The following is a 15555-nucleotide window of genomic DNA, read 5'->3' as shown; positions in this document are numbered from 1 at the left end:
CTCACTAACCTGTGCGCTTTGTCTCCCCTCACCCTCCCTGCCGCCGGCCGTGCCCCTCCGCGCCCCCCGCCCCCGCCGCCGCCTCGCCCCCAAGCAGGAAGGCTCGGACGACGGCCCAGATTTCCTCTCGGAGGAGGACCGAGGTGTAAGTGCTGCGGGGAGGCGTCGGGACCCCGGCGCCTGGGGCTGGGCGTGGGGGGGACAGGGTCGGCCTCTCTTCAGGGGCTTCCGGGCGCTGTTGGCCCGAGCCCGCCGCGTGGGTGCCGGAGGGAGGCGGGTTGCCGGGCGGCGAGCGTCCGGGCTGTCTGTCTGTCCGTCCGTCCGCCCGCCCGCCGGGATATGCTCCTGGCACAGTCTCCCGCTGATATCGGCGTCTGTGTGCGTGTGCTCTTCATTATTCTGTCACTTAAGTTTTGGAAGGACAGTTCTCTCATGCTGTCGTTGGAATAGCTTGGGAGGGGTTGTGCCCCGGCCCCCTCCCGCTGCACACGCCCGGCGGGGCCGGTCCTGCCCAGGTTGACCAACCCTGGGGAGCACCAGGTTCCATCGCCAGCCGTCATCCAAGGCCTGGGAGATGCAGTCCTGCTCTCCCTTCTCCCTTCAGGCCCGAGGGGCTCTCCCATAGATAACAATGGGACACTTACATTGCAGACACATGCTGCATAACAAACTCTTTATTGGAAAGAAGTTCTGTTGTTGGGACAGGATGCCACAATTATGTTTCTTACTGAGAAAACCTTTTTTTCCACCCTCCTGTTTCTGCCCTTAGTTTCTCTTCTGACTGCTGTATCCGTATTTCTTTAATTTGCTTGCCTCTCTTAAGCAACAAATCAGCTAATCTAGTATAATTTAGTCAGACTGATTACTCCTGTCACTTAGTATCTTGAGAAAGACCAACTGTGAGCAAGGTAGGTGAGCAGCTTCAGGGTCACTTAGGTTCCCTTGGCTATTGGTGGTTATTGAAGTGACTGTGTACAGTATATTACTAAAAATACAAAAATCTGAGAAACACTGTGATGGTGCATGTTTTATCATGCACACCACAGTCAGGTGTTAAATTTAGTGCATTTTATGTTCCAAATTTATGACCAGAAATGTAAAAAGGCATTCTAATATTGTATCAGGCCAATTCTGGCCACTGTAAAGCTTTTGTCTTTATGTATATAGCTATATACTATATACATAAATATACTATATACATATTTACTAAGAATATTGAATAAAAGAGAGAGGAGGTAGAAATCGTTGTTGTCCTTTGGGTGTCTTCAGAACAAGGACTGCAGAACTTACTAACTGTGGAATTTTAACTACATTGGTATTTTACATAGGTTGTCCCTGGTACTTAGGAATGGCCTTTGATGCGCACAGTTAAGTTGCCTTTACTGAAGGTGCAGGTAGAATATAACAATGCAGATCTCACCTCGTGTGAAACTTGTTTGTTTGGCTGGTTATTAACCCTCTAAGGCTGCAGGTCGTTAAGAGTTCACAAGGTAATTTGAAAACCTTAAGAAATCTCTTAGCAGTCTTGTTTGTACTGTTGCACAATATACCATCTCAGTTGGCCAAGTGTGGTCTTTTTTTTCCTGTCCTGCATGTCCAGTACTGAGGAATTAAACTAGAACAGTGTCCTTATAATTTCCCTAATTTTTTTTAGGGTTTCTTATTTCCAATCACTGGTCACTGTGGGGCTTTAATTTTTTCTCTTCTGTGTAAATCCCTGGGGTTAAAACACGGGTTGTTATCTGCATGATTTTGTTTGTGATATGGGAAATTAATCAGAAGCAATATGGCAGTCTGTTCATGAATGGATTTGCTGTGCTTTAATCTTCAAAACTGTAGTACTTTTTTTTCTTACTAGTAAAAATAAACATCTTTTCATAACGTGATTCCCTAGTTCTGTTTTGTTGTCTTCCTGTCTTTGCAATTAAATAACGAGTAGGTCAAGCCTTTATTTGAAAGCATGGATGGCAACTTCTGGTTGGAGTAATTGAGCTTTTAGTTTTGAAAAGCGATAGTCTTGCCTTTGTTGAATTCAGATATTGCTGTGACAACTGTACTTTTAATGCTGCAGGAATTTGTTGGCTACAGTCTTGTTAAGTTTAACCTTAGGGTGATGGGATGAAAGAGGGCTGGAATTTATGCTGATGCCACACTGAAGAGTAATTCTCAAACAATTGTGTTACACCATATGGAGCCTTTTCTGGAGAACTGTAAAACAGAGTACTGAGAATCATCTTTGAGGAAGTAGCAGTGGGTGGTCTGTAGAAGGAACTTATTATAAATGGTCTGCTTAAAATCAACTTGTGGGAATTGCTTTTCTGAATTTCCCTTAGGAAGACTGGATTGAGTTTGCTTGGTGTAACTTGGGTCCTGTTGAGATTTTTGTGCTCTCTCTAACATAAACAATGCATGCTTTGAAAAGTGGTGTAGTATTGCTCCATTAGTACTGTCTTGTGTATCGTATAGCTATATAATCTTTAGCTGGCTTGGCTGACACTTATTCAGAGGAAATGAGCTATCCTATAGAACAGGTCTGCTGGAAACTTAATGCTGTGAAAACACTTTGAAAGCTTTTGTTGTAAAGGTATTCTTCATCCCCTTGCTCTGTGTATTTATCTGCCTGTAAAGAACCGGCTGAAGAAGGGGTCCTTCTACTCTAACATTTTTGGAAGAGCTCAGAGCATGGACATTACTGTTAATGGATGACATTACCTAGGAATGTAATACTTGGTTGTTTCCCTTGTCTCTCTACCAGATTCCACCCATTATCATTTGAAGTTTAATTGATCCTTAAACAAGAGCTTAGATGTTAAATCCTCTCCTTGCATTGTGTTGTCTTTTAGTACTGTAACATCGCTTGGCCTGGGTTTGGCTTCTGGTGTTTTCTAGACCCTTTGAATAGAGCAGGGACTTTCTTGGTATAGCACAGAAAATGTAAAGTAACAAAATTAAATCAGTTTTTGTTTTGCAAGTTGTTCAGCATGGATTTAGATTACATATCTAAGCATAAAATTATTACGTGATATTGTATGTATTAGACTTGGAGGGGGCAAGATAAAAAGGGACGGTCCTATCTCTATTTTTTCTGTACTTTAAGGTGCTTTCATTTCAGTTTTCTTTGGTATCAGACTTCTTTTATTTTTTCATTTTCTCCTTCCTTTGTGACTAGAAAACCATCCATTGGTGGCAGTTTTATTTTGGAACTAGTGACGCAGAGTTTGTTTAAGTTTGTGATGTGATGATGTTGTTTGTGAATTCAGTTTCCAGTAATGCAAAGTGAATTGTTGTGTGACACGAATACATTTAAATTCCTTCAACTTTCTGATTGTCTTTGACACCTTTCATAAATGCTGCATTACCATTGCAGATGAAAACGTTCCCTGTTGGCAGTCAGGCTACACAGCATAATTTAACATACGATTAAACTCTTCAAAACTCTTACAAACTTGGTATAAATTAAACAAATAGTCCTGTATAGTTGTATGTCATAGGCAAAGTCATAGGTAGTTCTTAATCCTATCTCAGCACAGATAGGACTTTTGTATCTGAAGTTGTGAATAGTGCATATAGATCAGGCTGCACTGCACTGGATATGGTCTAATGACAAACTTTATCAGCTGTTATACCAAATTTTAGAATTTTACATAGTACCACTTTGAAAAAAAAAATAAAAAGAGGTGGAAAAGTATTTTGGTAGAAATATTTGTGACCTGTGAAAGACTACAAAAATACCATTTAGATAGTCCAGATTATTTGCTGAGATTACTCAGTCTGTTAACATATGCTGGGGGGACCGGAGAAAAACAAACAGTACCCCAGACAGTGTAACCACAAAAACCTTTTTACACGCTGAAAAATGTGGTGTCATGACATAAGGGAGACATTGGTATGTCATTATATTTTTCTTTCCTAAATTAGATGGTAAGCACATTGGAAACTCAGTAGGAGCTTGGAGATTCTGCCTCTGAGAAGTGATCTGCAAGGAGCCATTGCATGATAATATGCCTTTGTGTGAGGCAGTGACCCCCTAAACCTTGGGAAAACAAAACAAAAGGCAATGCCTGAATCACGTGTGTGAATATGTTACTGTGCAGTCATTTTAATGATTTCCAACTTCACTGTAAGGAAAAGCTATTACTACTTGTGTAAGAGCTATTGAACTGTTATATTTTGCAAGCCTTAGCACAGCTAGAGTGCATGATTTTGGTTTACTTTAATACACTAATTCTAAGATACATGAGTCTGGTTGCTGCTACATAGGCAAGAGTTGTCTGTGCATCGAGGTTAACAGCAAGACTACAGTAGGATCTGACCACTGTGATTTAAGATAAAGGTAATTTATGGAAAACAAGATTTGGCAGTGATGCTTTTGTCCTAGTGCTTTTCCAGTGCCTCACAGCATTACCTTCAAAATCTGCTCATATGTAACCTCTGTACTATGTGTTGTGGATACTTAAAGCATTTTTGTACTTAAGTATGGACTTAAAAATGCAATCCTGAAAAAAATTAATGGAGAAAAAGTCCAAATCTCTGTATGGTAAAGCATTTTTTATACTGTAGAATGGGATATTTGTAGAAAAAATGCAGCATCAAAGAAAACACTGTGTCTTAGTAAAAGGTATGCCTTGTGAGTGTGATGTTGAAATATTTTTTGACAATGTGATTGGAAAAGATTTCAAAATTAGCCTTAGTGCTTGTAAAAACATTCCAAATGTCTGTTGGTCATGATGATGAAATCGTCATGAGACAAATTCCTCCAAATTCCTCTAGAACAAGGGTGCAAGAGCGAGGGGACTTGAATTTCCAGTTGGGGTCTCGATGAGGTTAGTTACACCAAGTACTGTTGAATGAAGCCTTTGGTCCAGTTACTGCCAGATATTGTGGTGCTCAGATAATATTGCAGTTTTGCTATATTTGATCATTGTCTCTTTTTTTTTTCAATGTGACTTTGGAATTATTTTGTGAAAGAGTTCAGGTTTCTTGTCTTGTAGAAAAAAATATGTGTATTCCTTGCACTTTTGCCATTTCTCATGCTCATTTTGAAGACATCAAAGTCTTTGGTTTGAGTTTTTTGCTTTGAGCTTTTTCAGAAAAGTATTTCCAAGAAGACTTAGTTCTGTGAAGTTTAGGATATTTTTTTATGCTTTTTCATTATATGATGAGAGATGTTGAACAGAAGAATAGTGGAAGACAGTGTGAGTAAATCAGGTCTATAACAGCTCTTGCTTCTTTGAAATATAGAACCACTTTTCTCCTTAAAAGTACCTTTCCAACTGTTAGTATCTTTATAATTACCTTTACAAGTATATTTACTTAGGACAGATTGTCAGTTCAGAGGAGTGGGGAGAATAAAGAGAAAAATCTACCCAACTTGTTGCTATCTGTAAATGTACTTTGTCTTGAGCATCTCAATTACTAGCAGGTTAACAATGAACAGAAATGAAATTAGTGCACTAACATGGAGTAAAGGAGCTTATTATTTGTATGGTCATTTGTGCATTGAGAAGTACTACTGGATTTCCTTTTTCTGCTGGAAAGAATCTTTTAATGTTGGGGGGTTTTGTGATCTGTCTTCAGCAGTGGAAGATCAGGGTTCATTTCAAAGGAAAAATAATAATGGAAATATAGTTTACTTTTTTTTTTTTTTTTTTTGATTTTAAGCTAAATATATTTTTCTCTCTTTAGCTTAGAGCAATAAATGTAGATCTCCAGACCGATGCTGCTCTGCAAGTGGATATCTCAGATGCACTCAGTGAGAGGGATAAAGTAAAATTCACGGTCCATACAAAGGTAAAAACCTGGGTTTGTACACGCAACAGTTATTAATTATATACAAAAGAGAGTTTGCTTAAACTGTTTATTGAAACAACGTGTAACACAGTCCAGAGGAAATGAGAAAGTAGAATTATCTCATGTTTAAGAGGCTGTGTAGCTACAGTGCGTAAGAAAAAGATGACTAAGAGCTAAAGAACTGTTTAGAAGAAAGTTATGTTCATTTTTTTTTGTATTGATGTGTTGTCATGTCATTCCCATGCTTATTCATTAGCCTGTTTGCAGGTAGAATCTTTACTAGACATGAATATACTTCAGTATAGTTTTATAAATTAAATTAGATTTTATTATAATTTCAGATTCTAAGAACATATGTTGTAATTGTACATTCAGGGATCATTTTTAATTACTATTGTTTATGGCTTTTTTTTAGATTTGAATGTTTATTGATTGCAGAGTGACAGAATAATTAAAGTTGAATAAAATATCTGGACATCATTAAATCCTTATCTCCTCCCTCACTCTCACCATTAAATTAGTGTGTGAGAGCACATTGCTCAGGATTTGTCCATTTGGGTTTTGATTACAGAATCATAGAATCACTTAGGTTGGAAAAGACCTCTAAGATTGAGTCCAGCCATTAATCCAGCACTGCTGAGTCCACCATTAAACCATGTCCCTAAGTGCCACATCTACACGTGTTTTAAATACCTCCAGGGATGGTCACTCAACCATTGCCCTGGGCAGCCCCTTCTAAAACTTGACAACCCTTCTGGTGAAGAAATTTTTTTAATATCCAATCTAAATCTCCCTTCGTGCAACTTGAGGCATTTCCTCTTGTCTCGTCACCTGTTACTTGAGAGGGGAGACCAGCCCCCAGCTGGCTACAGCCTCATATCGATACTTGTAGAGAGTGGTACGGTCACCCCTGATTTTTCTCCAGACTAAACATCACCAGCTCCCTCAGCTGCTCCTCATCAGATTTGTGCTCCAGACCCTTCACCAGCTCTGCTGTACTTCTCTGGACATGCTCCAGCGCCTCTATGTCTTACCTGTTGTGAGGGACCCAGACCTGGACTTGAGGTGCGGCCTCACCAGTGTCCAGTACAGAGGAACTGTGACTTCCCTGGTCCTGGCACACTATTTCTGATACATGTCAGGATGCCATTGGCCTTCTTGGCCGCCTGAGCACATGCTGGATCATGTCCAGCTACTGTTGACCAGGTTCTTTTCCAGCTGCTCTGCCCCAAGCCTGTCACACTCTCTGGGGTTGTGACCCAAGTGCAGGACCTGGCTCTTCACCTTGTTGAATCTCCTGCAATTGCCCATGGATCCAGCTGGTCCAGATCCTTCTGCAGATCCTTCCTGCCCTTCAGCAGATCAACACCTCCACCCAACTTCAATCTGCAGATTGACTAAAGGGCACTTGATTGCCTCATCCAGATCATCGATAAAGATACTAAACAGATTAAATTGATAACAGGATTAAATTGATAAAAATATTAGAGATGTCTATGAGAGCAGACACTCCACAACCTCTTTGGGCAAACATGCCAGTTGATTGCTGCACTAATTAAGATGAGGGTAGTTACTGTGGTATGAATTTTTGGGGACATTTTTGTTGTTCCTTCAAGTTTTTTTCTCATCTATTAATGAAAAACATTGTGGGTTTTTGTTGTGGTTTTCTTCCTCCCTACCTCCTTCCCCCCCATAATTCTACCTCCTTTTACCCTTCCAGAGTTCCTTACCAAATTTCAAACAAAATGAATTTTCTGTTGTCCGGCAACATGAAGAGTTTATTTGGCTTCATGATTCTTTTGTTGAGAATGAGGATTATGCTGGCTATATTGTAAGTACTGATATTCTTTTGGTTTATATGTGCTGTTTTCTGTGGGCTGTATCAAAACTGCTTGGGACTGCTTTTAAATCCAGTGGAAACAGCAGGTGTTCATTCCGTATAAAATCAGATCAGCTTCTCTAATACTTAATTTTATGCAATTACACAAAATTAATGGTTGAAGCAAGCTTGGAAGAAAGCTACTGTAGCTGTTATACTTTCTTGCCTTTTACTCCTAAGGAATGAGTAGTTTAATTTGTCTCCAAGTGTATTTTTATGCCACCGTGTTAAAAGTGTGGGAGGGAGTTGAACTGTGTGACTTGGTGGTATTGTTTTTGCAAGCTAATGTTTAACTTAGTTACAAGTTTCATGTTGCTTGTGTTTTAGCTGGAATGGCAGAGTGACGTAACTAGACTTTTTGAGTTCTCATTATAAAGATCAGAATCATTTTTCCATAAATAAGAGGAAAGAAAAAACAGTTTAAATACCATGTGGAACTACAGGGAACCTCAATATGTAGTAACTTACGGTTTGAAGTTTATTTCAGGCCTTCCAGGAGCAGAGGTTTCAAAAGAGGCACTGTATGATAGTGCATATTAAAAATGGTGCTGCTCTTCATATGTTAATTGCAAATAGGAGTATTTGTCATCTTGGTATGAAAGTTATTCATTTTGTGTTGGGGGAGGTGTTTGCTGATTCAGAGCATAAACAGATATTTCTAATTGATTAGTGGGTACATCATAATGAGTATAATCTGTGATGTGTCATACTATTCTTGAGCTAGTCTTTTCTTAGTCAGAAAAGCTATTTGAAGTGACTAGACCTTCAGTGTGGTAATAACTAGTTTCAAATGGTTGACCGTCTAGATACTGGATTTTTTGTTTTTTTGTAAGTGTTAATATAATGGGCCAGTATCGGTAAACTAAAATTTAAACTTAGTTTAACTTTGTTCTGTGTTCCTTTCCTGACAGCAATTCAGGATTAGTTTGACTGTGGTGTTTTCTCTTTCAGTGTTAATATACTGTATTATAAAATTAACCTAGAGACTTGTTGACTAGGGGCTTTGTTATTTAAACACGTGTCTTTAATGTCAGCAGTGCTGCAAGAAAGAGCTAGTGTCTGCAAACAATAGGGAATGGTTTTCTTGGTTTAAAGTTTTGGGGAGTTATAAATGGATGGTGTGAAAACAATTGTGGAATTCTTTTTTTTCTTTAAACAAGAAGAAATCCTTACCAACTAAGCTAAACCAAAACTAATTAAAAAATAATTACTTCAAGTTTTTATTCATTGTCATGGGAAATGAAGTATTATTTGGTTTCTGTTGTAATTAAACTGAAGCCATTAGTTAATACTCTAGTAATCTTCAAGGACGCTTGACCGAAATTGGTATAGTAATGCCATGTGTATAACTCGTGAAAGAGAGACTTCATCCAGAAATGCTGTAATGAATGATGAAAGAGAGAAACATGTATTAAAAAGCTGCAGGCAGTCTGCAGTTCCTGTACTGTGAATGGGTGTTGTTTGACTGAGAAAATGAGAACTTAAAAAAAATTGGATTCAATTCCAGATTCCACCGGCACCACCCAGGCCTGACTTTGATGCCTCCAGGGAGAAACTGCAGAAACTTGGAGAAGGGGAAGGATCAATGACTAAAGAAGAATTCACCAAGATGAAACAAGAACTGGAAGCGTATGTAGACTTTATTACTACTTTATTTATTTATTTATATTCCAAAACTTCTATTGCTGTTTACTGTCCCATGTTTCCAATTTCACTGTAATGGTTCTCTGTGAAATACAGACTTGAGAATCCAGGTGTTATGTAAACAGGGTTAATCTCAGTGATCATGATCAGTGCCATTAGGAAAATTGTAGAAATAATTTCATGGAAGATCTTCTGAAACAGGAAATACATCAGCTTGTTCTTGAGCGTTCTTTTATAAGAAATAAAGTACTTAGATGCTTTTCTTCACAGAACATCTGCAAAGGGAGGAGATAACTTCTTTTTTAGTTCTGGTGTTCCACATTTTATAAGCATAATGAGACTTCAAGGTTATACATATAGTGATTGGGAGTAGGAAGTTGTGCATGTGGTTGGTACTGTAAACATGGATGCCAACCTTCTGTTCCCCAAGAAATACGAAGATTACTAGAAAATTCCTTTTTTGACACTTTAAAAAATTTTTTTTGCACAAGGAGAATATACTTCCTGAAAATACTATTTTCCCTTAATATGAATTTAATTTATATTGAAATATCTGCTCTGAAGCTTCTTGTTCCATATGGAGTTACACAGTGAAGTTTCTCCTTGCTTCGTCCATTTTATCATGCATTCACTTCTTTGATCTTTTCCTGTCATTGGTTTCAGTTTTCAAGTGTATATTTACGCTGCTTCTAGACTGCTTCTATCAAGAGCTCTGAATTGGCAAGAAAAGTACATAGAACTGTTAGAACTGCTGCTTTCTCTCCGAACTTCAGCTGCTGTGAGCAAATATCTTAAAAAGCTCTGTATTAGTGATATGTACAGCATAATTTATAGCAGAGTAGATATACACTTCATATGCAGAAAACTGGAAATGAGCAAAACACTATAGATTTTAAAGAATCTGGTTTTCCAGCGGCCCTGATCATGATTCTCTTGTGGTCTGGTTAGGGGTTGGATAACACAGAAAACTTTGGGTTTCTTCTACTGCCACCTCCATCCTCTGCATCCTCCTTTTTTGTCTTCACTGAATGACTACTATCACTTGAGATCAAACATCTCCCAACACTGGCCCTGCTGGTTTGCTGGTATGTAAATCTTAAACTCCTTGCACATAGTGGAAGGAAAAGCGTTGATTATAATTTTGCTGTTTGACCTCAGAATGGGAAAAAGAGCCCTTTCCTCATTTTTTAGATGAGTTGCATCTTACTGAATTTGCAAAGCACAATGAATTCTAGCAAACTGGTATTTGGTAAGAGTGCCTTCCTCTTAATTAAATTGCAAGTGAGTGATTGCTTTGAAGCTGAGTTGGCTGAACTGGGCAACTGTGTGATTATTATGGTTAAATGTGATTTTTTTGTTGTACCTACCAAATGCAGCTCTTAATTTCACTTTTAGAACCACGAAGTGAGACATCCATGTAAGCTTTGGCTCAAAAAGGCTAGGTGCTTTAACATGAAATAAAAGACTGGCTAATCAGCTAACAAAAGTATATGAACTATATAAATAAGTAAGGAGGGTGCAAATGGGCAAGGGGATGGAGATGGGGAGGAAGGAATTTGCACATCAATACATAGTGCCTAGGGACTGTAGTCTGTACCTCAGTTTCTTGATTTTTGGGGTGCTGGGGAAAGGACAATGAAATGAGGTTACAGTTTCAGCAGACCAGCATCTGTTAGCTAACCATAAAAATTAGACTGTCTTTGTTGACTCTTCATTAAAAGTCTCTCTGTAATGTGTTTGGGCTTCAAATTTCTCCCTAGTATTAACATTGTACTATTTATTTATGTCTCTATCAAACATTGGAGTGATAAACTCCGTTATATCAGCTTGTAATTTTGTACCCTTCCTTAGGGTCTCTTAAAGCTGCTCACTAGGTTTATCTCAAACTTAATTGCTTCATACGAAATTCTTATGTCTGTCTTATTTCTTGTTTTTAGTGAATATTTGGCAATATTCAAGAAGACAGTTGCAATGCATGAAGTGTTTTTGTGTCGCGTGGCAGCACATCCTATTTTGAGAAAGGACTTAAATTTCCATGTATTCTTGGAATATAATCAGGATGTGAGTATTGAAAACTGAATTGCTGGTGAGAGAAATCAAGATGTACTTTTATGGTAGGATGGAAAATTGATTAAGAGGGAATTACCTCCTGGAGGAAATTACATCAATTCCTTCATGCCAGACATATTTGTGTTGTAAAAGGTAGAAATTAATTTAGTCTGTAGGAGTTCATTTTCTGCCACCTGGGGAACCAAATGCACTACATGCTCTAACCTCGGCATCAAAAATATTACTGGAAATCCAGTATATTTTGGATTAAAAAGCTGAGCTTTTGGGTGATTTCACATGACAGTATACTTTTCCACTCTTTGAATTTTTTTTTTTTTTTTGCTATGAGAAAGAATTATGCAACAAAATGGAACACTAATTTTTAGCATTTGGAACTGTGGTATAAATTCTGTTGCTAACAAAACTAGAGAGAATTTCTAATGAAATGTTCTGATAAATAAAACCTTTTTGTTAATGATGGAAATGAAAATGTGGTTAATTTTTTTCTAAGTGTTGGACTAGTGTGGCTATCCATATGTAAATACTGAATTGAGATAATGGAGAGTACTTTTGGCCTCGTAACTCTTTGGCGTTGGAGTTAGTGGTTGCTCGTATTCTGCAAAGAGTTTCAGTTACTTTTTAAAATTGGGGAATCAACGTTGAAAGAAATTATTACAAAGACTGGCTCAACTGCATACATAATTCAAAATGTGTTACAGAGGTTCCTCTGTTTCTTGATGTAGAAATGTTTATGGATTCAGGCACTCAAAACTGGGTGAAGTTAGATGGACAGGAGGAGTGTGAGGGGGCTTAAACCAGCATTATCCTCTGGAAGTCAAAGATCTGCCATTCACCGAAGGGTGAAACATGGTTGTATTAACTATAGTTACATCAACTCAGCTATACTGTGCATGATAAATAGTGTGTTATTGATAACTGAAATGTACACTCTGTACATTTGGTACTGTCTGTAGGTGCTAGAATGTTGCTGATTTTTTTTTTTTTTTTTTGCCTAGAATAGTATTTTAGGTGATGAGCAATCTAGTAAATGAGGTAGTCTTCATTGGGGATGCAAGGTGCCCTGTCCCCATTAGTGTAGAGTGTAAGAGTGAACAGAGAACAGGAAAGTTGCTTTAGGTGTAGCAAGTAGGGGTATGTAATTCTGTGATTTCTTTTTTAAAGCTTGTATTGCCTCCAGAAAATGACTGAACTTGGTAAATTAATTTGTTTTTCAGTTGAGTGTTCGTGGGAAAAATAAGAAAGAGAAACTTGAAGACTTCTTCAAAAATATGGTTAAATCAGCAGATGGTGTCATTGTTTCAGGAGTAAAGGTGATTACTGCGTAACATAGCAAGATTTAAAATGTATGAACATTGTTGTTGTCCTTTTAAATGAAGCAGAATTTTACATAGGTACAAATATGGGATTTTTATGGTGATGTCTAACTTAAGAATTAGTGGCAGACCATGGGTGAGAACTTGTGGCCTGGATGCAAAATAATTGAGAGCTTTCTTGTGGGATTGAGAGCTTTCTTGTGGGCTTTCAGTACTCTTTCTCCTGTTCTGTGAAATTAAGCTTTTTTTTTTTTTTTTTAATAAACATAGATAATTGATAATATGGTTGGATTTTTTTGTTCAGGCCTGCCATTTTATGTAGTGGAAAGGAGAACTAGGTGTGACAACTGCTTCAGTTCAGAAGTTACTAATTGAGTGAATTTTCTCAGTCTTGTAGAATCCTTTTACTATTTCAAGGCTAGGAGCAGCAGTAGAAGTTATATGATTTTTCCCAGTAGATGTAAGAATGTAACTGAGGGGGGAGAAAAAGAAGAAAATGCAATTTAATTTTCACTTTTCCAAAAGCTACAAGATTGCTTTTATAACAAACAGAAGTTCTGCAGAGGATAATTTTTAATTTCTTTTCTTTCTAGTGGTAACAGCAATTTTTACAAGAGTTAAAAGTTTCTAGGTTCAAAGTCTTGGTTTTTGAAACTGCTGGAAAGTGGATATAACCATGGATTAAAGATGACTTGGAGAAAAAAAAAGTCCAAATAACTACTACATTCATAAGAACATTGTTCAAAGCCCATGCTGTAGGCTATTTCATGGTATTGAGCATCTGTGTTATTTTAGAGGGTTTTTAAGTATAAGTATTAAACCAATTATGTCAAGTTATAATACAGAAAATACTAACAATTACCTGTGTTTACCAAATTGACAGAAGTATGTCATTAAGATCAGTGTTCTGAGCTAGGAGTTCAAATCATCTCATCTGAGACCACAGCCTCTGTACTGCTGGGTGACTTTCATCCCTTCTCCCCTTTTTCTAGGTAGATGCTTTTTTAAATTAAGTACTTGACATGTATTCTATTTCTGTCACCCTTGGTGACCCTTTGATGTTCCTTCATGTTTAGTAACATAGACCTTTAGAATGCTTGTTGCAAATTCTTAGTTCTTACTAAATTCTTAATAGAACTTAAGATCATTATATAAGTGGAGAAGAAATCAGTTTACATAAATGGTGTTTTAGACAATAAAAATAGCTGCATTTCCTGTCACAGCAACAGTGAAATGTACAAATTTACTCTGCAATTGCTCTGTAGAGAGTGAGTGAAATCCTGTTTTTTCAATTGTTCTCTTTTTTTTGTAGGATGTGGATGACTTCTTTGAACATGAGAGAACATTCCTTGTAGAATATCACAATCGAGTCAAAGATGCCTCTGCCAAATCTGATAAAATGACGAGATCACATAAAAGTGAGGTTTTTTCCAGGGTGAAAATAGTAGTGGTTAAAGTGTACAGAAGTTGTTCATGAGGAGAAGTAATTTTTAGTTTTCTTTTTGCATGTGAAAAGTGAATTCATTTCTCCAAGAGTAGCCTTCAGAGTCTAAAGAAGTTCAATCTGACTTTCTAAGTTTAGGCTTTGCTGCAGTAGACTATGTGGAGTAAGAACAGCCTGGTGCAACACTGAGGATACCTTGATTCTTCATGCTGTCTGCTTGAAAAGAAGTACACTTTAAGTATTAATATTCTGTTGAAGTCTGACTTAGTCATTTATGTGTAGAGGTGGGTAGTATGGCAGTACATGTGATTTTACACCTAGAGAAGTTGTTATTGACTGGATGTGGTTGATTCCACCAAATGCAATCTCTTGGCACACTGGGCATTGCATTACCTTGCTAACTAAGTACTTTTGCTTGTAGCAAACTCCTGTTTGGGCCATTGTTCTAGATTAGATTTCCATTTTTTAGTTGTTTAGATTGGAGGCTGGAATGTGTACATTCAGTAGCATGGTTTGCAGGACCCCTTTTCATACTGAGACAAGATTTTCCACTTGCGTGTTGATTTGTCTTTGTGAGCTCAGTGCTAGCTAATGTGATTTCTGAAAGCTCTAGATGGTCTTCCCAAGTGCAGTTCATTTATTTGAGAAAATGAAAAACCTTTGGGGTTAGGACTGTTGTGTTTGATTTAGGATTACTGTGTTTTGAGAAGCTCAGAAAAAATTACCTATATTGCCCTTGATTATAAGTTTTTGTGCCTAGATAAATCAAAATTGATTTTCCAGATTCTGTCTGCTTCTTCAAAGTTTGGGTCTTATTTACAGATATTGTCTTTGCTGTCTAAAGTAATATAGTTTGCACAAGACCAGGTCACAAACGTTTTATGAATCTCCATTGATAAGATCTCTAAAGTGGAGTTTGAATGAGACATTAAACCAAGGATTTTCTGAGTTCTTCAGATGCTTCTCTTGCTGTTGTATGAAGACTGAGTCTTCTGTAGTTTTAGTATCTATGGTAGGAGATGGAAAGAGTCAGTTATGGCTCAGTGAATTACTAAGGGGCCCTGTGTCTGCATTCAGTACCCACCTGAAGTGGTTTCTGGTGTTTTTGGTTGCTTTCCTAAAATGAGGACTGAACTTCCTTCATAGAAATGAAGTGCCAAGATTTATTTACAGAGTGAGAATGGCTTTTACATTGGTTGTAGAACCAAGAAAATCCTTTGAAATGAGGTTGTAGAGGATCTGACGGGAAAGGATTGATCAAACTCATGACAAAGCTTCATTGGTTTCCAGGCTTGAATCACATAGGATGTTTATTGACAACTTTTACCAAACTGTGAATTGGGACAAATGGCACCTTTGGAAATTCTGGCTAGAGGAGTAGAACAATGACATGGGAAACCTGTTTTGGAAATGGG

General features: G+C 37.8%; 1 protein-coding gene across 2 annotated transcripts in view; it reads left to right on the top strand.

Moving 5' to 3' along the window:
• Nucleotides 1-15555, top strand: part of SNX6 (sorting nexin 6) — a 41565-nt gene that overhangs the window by 11828 nt on the left and 14182 nt on the right. For both annotated transcript variants that reach the window (XM_042047422.1, XM_042047423.1), the window contains exons 2-8: nt 98-145; nt 5686-5790; nt 7511-7621; nt 9177-9298; nt 11251-11374; nt 12598-12693; nt 14009-14114. In XM_042047422.1, the coding sequence (XP_041903356.1) occupies nt 98-145; nt 5686-5790; nt 7511-7621; nt 9177-9298; nt 11251-11374; nt 12598-12693; nt 14009-14114 (712 nt within the window). The remainder of the gene's footprint in view (nt 1-97; nt 146-5685; nt 5791-7510; nt 7622-9176; nt 9299-11250; nt 11375-12597; nt 12694-14008; nt 14115-15555) is intronic.

The sequence above is a fragment of the Corvus kubaryi genome, unplaced genomic scaffold, assembly GCF_017639235.1.
Source record: "Corvus kubaryi isolate FWS band 111438036 unplaced genomic scaffold, C.kubaryi_AGA036_p1.0 66, whole genome shotgun sequence".
NCBI classification, from domain to species: domain Eukaryota; kingdom Metazoa; phylum Chordata; class Aves; order Passeriformes; family Corvidae; genus Corvus; species Corvus kubaryi.
The sequence above is the reverse complement of the archived record's forward strand: the minus strand, read 5'-3'. Positions and strand labels throughout refer to the sequence as shown.